General features: G+C 50.5%; 1 protein-coding gene across 2 annotated transcripts; it reads right to left on the bottom strand.

Annotated features, from left to right (window-relative positions):
• Positions 1-443: 443 nt before the first annotated feature.
• C10h17orf58 (similar to human chromosome 17 open reading frame 58) lies at positions 444-4995 on the bottom strand. 2 transcript variants are annotated; one of them, NM_001109050.2, is made up of 5 exons: positions 4923-4995; positions 4701-4799; positions 2447-2905; positions 2157-2351; positions 444-1329 (listed from the first exon to the last, which is right to left on the bottom strand). In NM_001109050.2, exons 2-5 carry the CDS (start codon positions 4774-4776, stop codon positions 1139-1141), a joined length of 921 nt encoding a protein of 306 aa, NP_001102520.2. In that variant the 5' UTR covers positions 4777-4799; positions 4923-4995; the 3' UTR covers positions 444-1138. The 2 variants fall into 2 exon arrangements, with proteins under 2 accessions (NP_001102520.2, NP_001388970.1); NM_001402041.1 differs by having other exon boundaries at positions 2157-2348.
• Positions 4996-7773: the final 2778 nt, after the last annotated feature.

Below are 7773 nucleotides of genomic sequence, written 5' to 3'. Positions count from 1 at the left end.
TTCCCAGTCAGCTCCAGTGGTCCTCTTGTCTTTCCTCGGACAGTCTCCATGCATGCCCTTCTCCCTGTGTTCTCCCTGTGGCTCTCACTGGCCTGGAATTCACAGATAGCCACCTGCCTCTACCTCACCAGGGCTGGGATTGAAGGGTCATGCATTCTTAGTGTCTATCCACAGCACTTCCATTGAACAGAAATACAGCTTGATCCTCTGAAAGGAAAGTCAGCATGTCCTGTGGACTCAAATATAAAATCATTACGCTGGTGATTGAAGATTTCCCACACAAAACAAAACAGTCCCACTAAGCTGACCCATGGGCTGTCACTAGTGAACACTGCCTCCCTCCAAGGTTTGGGAAGAAAGTCTGAGAAAGGCCTTTTCTCAAATCTTTAAGATCACTGGAGGGGGAAAAAAAAAAAAAAAAAAAAGCAAAGCCAGGTGCTTTCTGATTTCATGGCGAGATTTACTGCTTTACAAACAATCATGATACTACTGGGTCTTAACATAAAAATGACATCAGATACACCAAAAAGAATTTGTTGGAATTGATGCCAGTTTGGCACAGAACAGGTTATTAGAAGCAAGGAAGCATGACAATACACAGGGGCTCGTATTTTGGTGCACCAGGAACACAACTTGAATGATGCTTTGCTTGAATTAGCCCTTGAAATGTATAGTTTTCGCACTTGGCTGGCGTTTGACTTATATGACATTTCATATGTAAACGACTTGACTCGGAACGCTCACTCTCCGTGTGTGGAATTTAACACTCGATGCTTTAAATACAAAATCTGGCTTGACACATGATAGATACTATTCAAAGCTGTATATTTAAATCCGAGAAATGTTTTGTGAACTGTCTCTACTGGGGAAAATGTATTAAATTAAAATAACTTAAAGACAGCAAAAGTGGTGTGATCTGTTTGACCTGCGGGGGTCTAGTGTCTGAGTCGTGTGCATTACTGAGCTTGAGGAGCTTTCCCACCATGCCCTGGTGCACTCCTGTCAGCATTTTGTAAATAAAGTGGTAGCTTTAGTAAGCTTCACAAGTAGTTCACAAGGAAGGTAGCTAGCTGCGGGGCCAGTTTCACAGACGCTTCCCACCATGTAAAGACCAACCACGAATGCCACGTTGGCCTGTTCAAATGCACCGGGTGTGGGTGGCACCGCGAACCTGCCACTCGTGCTTTCGGTTAAACCTCTTCACGTAGCTGCTGCTACCCTGGATGAGCCCGTCTCCTGGACGCAGGCGCCCTCTTAGGACCTGGAGCAGAGCACTGGGGAGCTGCCGTCTCTTATGGTAGATGTGGCCCATCACAATATACCTGCTTCCTGAACAAAAGCATGAGAGAAATGGTGTCATTTAAATGCCCAGAAACAATGAGAGCTGAGCTTGAATCCGGTTACCTTGCTACGCTTGTTGCAACGTATCTGACCTATTGGCAACAGGTGAAAAACTGTAGAACCGTTAACCTGCAGACAGGCAACATTTCCGAACAAAGCATTCTTCCCAGACCACCTCTAGGAAGAAGTGAGAATAGGTATCCCCAGCACGACCACCGCCCCCAAGAGGCCTTTCTCAACTCGGCGCTTGATGGTAGAAGCCCCTAGGCATCCCTTTTGAAAGTAGTGTTCTGAACATATCAGTGTTTGGGGATTTGTTTTGAGGTCTTTTAGCCAAAACTGGGGGGGTGGAGTGGGGGGATAACCTTGAACTTCTGACCCTTTATGCTTCCAAATTCGTCCTGAGTGCTGGAGTCGCACCGTCACAGCTGGCCTGTTCTGTGCCAACCAACGTTCTCACCTTTATGAGAGAGCTGAAATGGTGCTGTCATCTAAACTCTTGGTTAAACTACTGTCCCACGAAGGAGCTGGGATCGAGCCCCACCAGTAACCCAGCTCGTGTTAAGGCTGAAACAGGAGGGTTACCCTAAATTCCAGGCTAGGCTCCATATCAAGCGCCCCTCTGAAAAGGACAAATTCTGAGAGTGTAACTTATGGCGTGCTTGCCTGGCATGTGTCAGACCCCGCTCAACTCCTGGTCTTTGAAAAGGGGGTGCTGGGGTGACCAAAAGAAGCTGGGCTGCAGCACTCAGGTCCCCAGTAGCAGTGTAAGGGACGCAATGAACTGGCCTTTTCGGGGGGCGGGGTTTCGATACCGGGTTTAAATTCTGGACACGGCTTATGGCAACTGGAGGAGTCCAGGGCTAGTATATGCACGCGGAAGAAAAAACCGTCGGGAGTGATGTACAGACGGCTCATCTTGTACAGGCCGTCAGGGTCCACCAGTAGAGTCACCAGGCGCATGCCCGCGCCCAACACGTCCACGTCGTGCACGATTCCGTTCACGGCTGCTTTGGAAAAACAGGATTTAGAGAAAAGCATTATTACCACTAGCGCCAGGACGTGGGCGGGCGCGCGGGTTCCTGGGAGGATGCAGCGCGCTCACCGAATTCGCTGGCGCAGTAGGCCTCGCGCTCGTCCGCGTCCGCGTTGCAGGCGCGCGCGCAGGACTGGGTCTCCGGCTCCCCGTCCTCGGGCGACAGAGCCTGCGGGGTTCCTGAGGGCTGCGCGGCGGCGCGCGGCCGGTTCGGGTGGGCGGGGCCAGTGACGCGCGAGCCCGGGGGTCGCGGAGCCCGAGCGCGCGCGCGCCGCGGGGAGTCCTCGGGCGGCGACGCGCGGTTCTCCGCCTGCGCGAGGCGCGGGCCCGGAAGCCCCGCGGGCGCTCTCACTGCCTCCCGGAAGCCGGCGCGGTTGTCGGCGGGCGGCGCGGCCTTCCGGCGCCGGGGGTCGGGCCAGGCACGCGGTCCTGCGTAGGCGGCGCGCGGTCGGCGTGCGAACTCCGGCAGCGGCTGCGCGCGCGGGCCCGGCGTCTCCCGGGCGTCGGGCTTTCGGTGAGGCGGAGGGGCTGCGGGAGAAAGCAAGGCGGTGAGGCCAAGGGAGGCGCGAGGGGAGCAGAGGAGCTTCAGAGTGAGCACCTGACCATCCCTGCGCGGAAGGACCACTGCCTGCAGCTCCAGATCTCGGCAGGAGGCTGGCTACGAGTTCGAGGACAACCTGGGCTACAGAGTCAAACTATCCTAAGAATAAACTAGTAAATCCAACATTAGTGCTAAGAGGTCTAAGAGCATTTTATTATTAAGGAACTTTGCCTGTAGCTTTTCTAATTACAGTCTTATATTTATTCTAGAGCTTAAGAGTTCGGGTAGCATTGGTTAAACATCTAAACCCGTACACACACACACACAAACACACACACACACACACACACACACACACACACACACCTTTTTGCTATTTAGAGTTTGTCGAAAAAGTACCAAGTGCAAGCCACAAGAGGAAACGGCTCGAGTTGCAGGTTTCTACTAATTGTTTAAGCGCCCCTGACAACAGAACTATTTGGTTTTCCCATCAGTGTTTACACTGTCATCTCGGTCTAGGCAGCATCAAGCATTTGTGAGTGGATTTTTATCTGGCTTCTTGGACACCACTTAGTAGTACACAACAGCTTAGAAGAGGTTTTAAAAGCCTGGCTGGGAAGCAAAGGCCTTTGGGTAAGTATAAAAACAAACATTAGTCCCACTACCCCTCCCCATTAGAAAATCTCCCAAATAGCATGATAGTTTTTTAAAAAAATCAATGCTTTTCTTCAGCTCTGCATACAGGTTGGTGCACAAACTTCAACCAGCTTGAAATCTGGGCAATTTTGCATGTCCAAGTACACAGTTTCACCTCCCGCCTCCCAGTGCCCCTCCAGCCAAACACAGCCCACAACCTAGTTTTCCTCCGTTTGCATTAAAGAGCATGTTCTGCCCCTGACAGCTTTGACAACACTTGATTTACAATGATGCATCTTGCCAAATGAATACTCTTGCAAAAAAAAAAAAAATCAGCTTTCTCCCAGCAGGAATGGCTAGTTACATAGTTCATGTTCTTGCAAAGCCATTGGCTCTGACGCCCTATGTTAAACTTGGGCACCATGCACAGCCGATTAAAGTTCTGGTGGCCATCCAACTCCTGTCAACTGTTGACCTAGCTGCTTCCCACTAAACCACCATCTGTTGTCATGGAAAAGATGGTCTGATGTGGGGTTAAATGCCACTGAAGTCGTTCCATTTCCATGTGGAAAAAAAAATGACCTAAAATTAATTGCCCAGTTAGGTGTGGGAACTATTCTCCCAGGAGACCGTGAAATGAGCAAAATATCCTAACAAAAGCAAAACCAAACACCACCTGGCTGGGACCGCTTGATTTGTGCATGCCTGAGAGTGTTTGAGTGTGTGTGTGTGTGTGTGTGTGTGATCAAGGTTCAGGTAGGTATCCGGAGGCTAGACCAGAGCTGCAAGAGAGGAGAATGCCCAGGGCTGAGGCACCATCGCTGGCATATGTCACCATCCCAAGCCTGTCCACAGCGCGCTGCGACCCTTTTGACACTTTCCCTCCTCCAGGATGCAGCTCTTTAACATGCAAAGTTTTCTCCAGCCTGGCTGGCTCGCTCGCGATCATTTCAGCAACTGAACCCACGTCTTTCCTTCTGAAAAGACTGCCAAGGGACTTGAAATATTGGGAGACCCTTGTCGCTGCTCTCTGGCACGCACGCAGACCGGGACTCGCCTGTCCCGGAGGCTCTGACCCTTGGCTTGTCCCGCCCTGCGTCTCGCCCCTTTCCCGATCCCTGGGGCGCTGCATTTTAATGACCTCACCTTTTCTTTCCGCCAACGGGGCTTCGGGGGACCATCCGACGATCAAACAGAGAAGCCAGAGGGCTCGAGCTGTCATTTTTGTAGACAGGGTTCCCCGGGCTAGAAAACGCAGCGAGGGCTTTGGCTCGCTTCCTCCCCCCCACCCTTTCTCCACACCCCCACCCCCGTTCATGCTAATGAGGGGCAGCCTTTGGGGAAACGGGCATCGCTGGCTGCACAGACCATTGAAACAAAACGGAGCGGCGGTGATCTCGCCCTCTTTCCGAGGGGGGTCGGATGTGTGGTCCCGACTGGGATCTGTGGGCCAGGAGAACAGCACGGCCTTGAGCTGTTGCCCTGGGTGGGTGGTGTGCTTGGGGTGAGGTGACAAGCTGTGGGAGAGTGAGGGTTTTGAGGGAGCTGAAGGAACGCGAGTGATGAAATCAACAACAAATAAATTAGTGCTTAGAATAGCTTGGGCTTGTAGAGGGGAGGGGACTCCGGATGACAAAAAACGCATTCCAGAACGTGTGAGGCAATTGCCTGACAATCCAAGTTTGGCAAAGCTGTTTGACTGTATATGCAATCTTGATATTCTAGAACCAGAAACGGGACTGGGGTGGGGGGGGGGGTGAGCAATTTTTTTTTTCTTGACAGCCCTCTCCTCTGCCCTCCTCCTCCCCTCTTTTCTCCCTCCATCCATCCATTGATAACTAGTATTCAGTTGACCACATTCACCAAGTGTATACTGAATGCATAAAGATTGCCAAACCATCTTTCCAATTCTGGGGGCATCTTGCTGCTTGGGAACAAGCAGAGGTTTTATTGTTTCTAAAAAAAAAAAAAAAAAAAAAAAAAGCAAACATCTTTTCTGCTTATCTTTCAGCTTCCTGACATAGCATCTTACCTCGATCTGTCCGGAGGGAAAGGCTCTTTTCCCTCAGATGAACTAAAACCATCATTTGTCAAGGGGTGGGGGTGGGGTGATGAGGATATCACTTCTCCAGAGCAAGTCCAAAGCCTCGGGGACTACATCTCAGTCCACGGCTTCAAGAATGCACCTAGGAACGGCTTCGTGTGAGGTGCACAGAGTTACTGCAGGAAGCCTCTGGGTTCTGCGTCACTGATCCAGGGGCCGGGACACTCCAGTACGGGTGGACCAAGTAGAAGCTCGAGGTCTCAGAAACTACAGAGTGGAACACTCAGGCAGAGAGAGCGGGGCTCCATCTTTCGAAGGGACCAAGGAGAGGCAGCCTGGGTACACAGACCCATCGGTTTGTTCTCTGAGGTAGGAGTTATGGGGCAGCTGGCTCAACTTCAGCGCCAAAAGAATATTTTAGGGAATGTAGTTCAGTTAATAAAATGCCTGCTTGAGATGCATGAAACGCTGGGTTGGACCGCAAGCACTTCATAAATCAGGAGTGGTAGAGCATGCCTGTAACCCCAGTACTCTGAGGCAGAGACAGAAAGACAAGTTTAAGGCCATCTTCAGCTGCATAGGGAGCTCAGACCAGCCTGGGACACTGGAGACCTTGTCACAGCATATAGTCACAGCTAGTGTCTCCAAAGAAGCAAGGGCTGTTTCAAATAAAATAAAACAAAACTAGGGCTAAAGAAATGGTTCGGGGGCTAAGAGAAATTACTGCTCTTACAGGACCACGTCTAGTTCCCAGATGGCTCTCAACAATTGTTTGCTCCATTTCTGGGGACCCTGATGTTTCTGACCTTCTGGGGCGTCTGCTCAAAGGCATTGCATGTACCACTTGGAGGCGGGCAGACACACGCGCGCGCGCACACACACACAGACACACACACACACGTGCACACTTCCACAGAAACTTAAATGAACATTTAAAAGAATCTAAACTTAGATACAGAAAGCAGGCTGCAGACAGACAGTTCCATGAGCTCCTGGCTTAGGAGGGATCCAGAGAGAAACTGCACGATGACATCCTAAAGTGACTCTGCTGGGGTCTGAAGGCCGTAGTAAGACAACTATGTTTACCTGGGAGGCAATGGGGCGGCTGGGGATAGCTTAGTCGTGAAGCATTGGTCTAACATACACAGCAACAGGCCAAAAGGTCTAACAAAAACAAGTGACAACAGAAATGGAACTGGAATATGATGTCCTGCTATCTGCAGCTTACCTCAGCCCTGTCAGTGTTATGACTGGGGTGTAAAGCCACCCGAGAAACTCCTGGCAGCCTAGAAAGTGCAGCTGAAGGAGGCGATGGAAGGAAGAACACTCCCCTCACTGAAGAAGAGGTACAGAGTGAATTCTCTGTTTCTTTCAGTGGCCCAAGAGAAGATGCTTGCCACCAAGCTGAAACCTGTTTTTGATTCCCAGAAAACTTGCGGTGAAAGGAAAACGTTGACTTCTGCAAGCTGTCTTCTGCCCTCTCCCCTCCATACACATTTATGCCAAGCACTTATTTAAAGAAAAGAAGGGTTGGAAATATTGGAGAGATGGCTCAATGGTTAAAATCACTCCGTTCCCAGCATTCACTTGTCAGCTCACAACCATCTAGAACTCCAGTTCCACAGGACCTGACGCCACCTTCTGGCTGCTACAGGTACTGCATGCACATGATACTAGACACCTACAAGCGCGGACGTGTACACATACTATTTTTAAAAAGAATAGCCTCTCAAGACACACACCAGCCTGTGTACATAATTCAGTGGTTCCCAACTTGGGACCTAGCCCAGGAAGCACTGTTAGCTTCATGTCTGGACATCAGATTTTTGATGAGAGCTGATATAATTCTCCCACATGGTTTTTCCTCCATGCCAAGTGGATTTAGACTGAAACTTTCTCAGTTACAACCACATCTCAGATGTGCCTTCCCAAGACTGCATACATTCAAATCATCCAGATCCAGCTCAGGGATGTTTCTGGAATTCCACTATGTAACAAATGTTGTGAATGCCTACAACCCACACCCAGAAATATAGAGGCAAAGAGAGTGTCAGGCATCTCCAAGGTTCCTAGAACCTCCTGGAATGGCACCAACTATGAGAACTTCCCACAATCCAAGGCCAGCTCTTGGCCAGGTGCTGATGTTTTTGTCAACCTAACACGGGCGGGATGAAA

The sequence above is a fragment of the Rattus norvegicus genome, chromosome 10 (genome assembly GCF_036323735.1).
Source record: "Rattus norvegicus strain BN/NHsdMcwi chromosome 10, GRCr8, whole genome shotgun sequence".
Classification (NCBI taxonomy): domain Eukaryota; kingdom Metazoa; phylum Chordata; class Mammalia; order Rodentia; family Muridae; genus Rattus; species Rattus norvegicus.
Note: the sequence above shows the minus strand (reverse complement) of the source record. Positions and strands in the feature narration are given on the sequence as shown.

What these genes read in the sequence shown, in the direction of transcription:
- C10h17orf58 (NM_001109050.2), bottom strand. Translation starts at nt 4,776, where the DNA reads ATGACAGCTCGAGCCCTCTGGCTTCTCTGTTTGATCGTCGGATGGTCC. An exon ending in CTACTGCGCCAGCGAATTCG is followed by an intron (nt 2,352 to 2,446) that starts GTGAGCGCGCTG and finishes GTTTTTCCAAAG; the next exon opens with CAGCCGTGAACGGAATCGTG. An exon ending in GTGTCCAGAATTTAAACCCG is followed by an intron (nt 1,330 to 2,156) that starts GTATCGAAACCC and finishes GCTTTTGTTCAG; the next exon opens with GAAGCAGGTATATTGTGATG.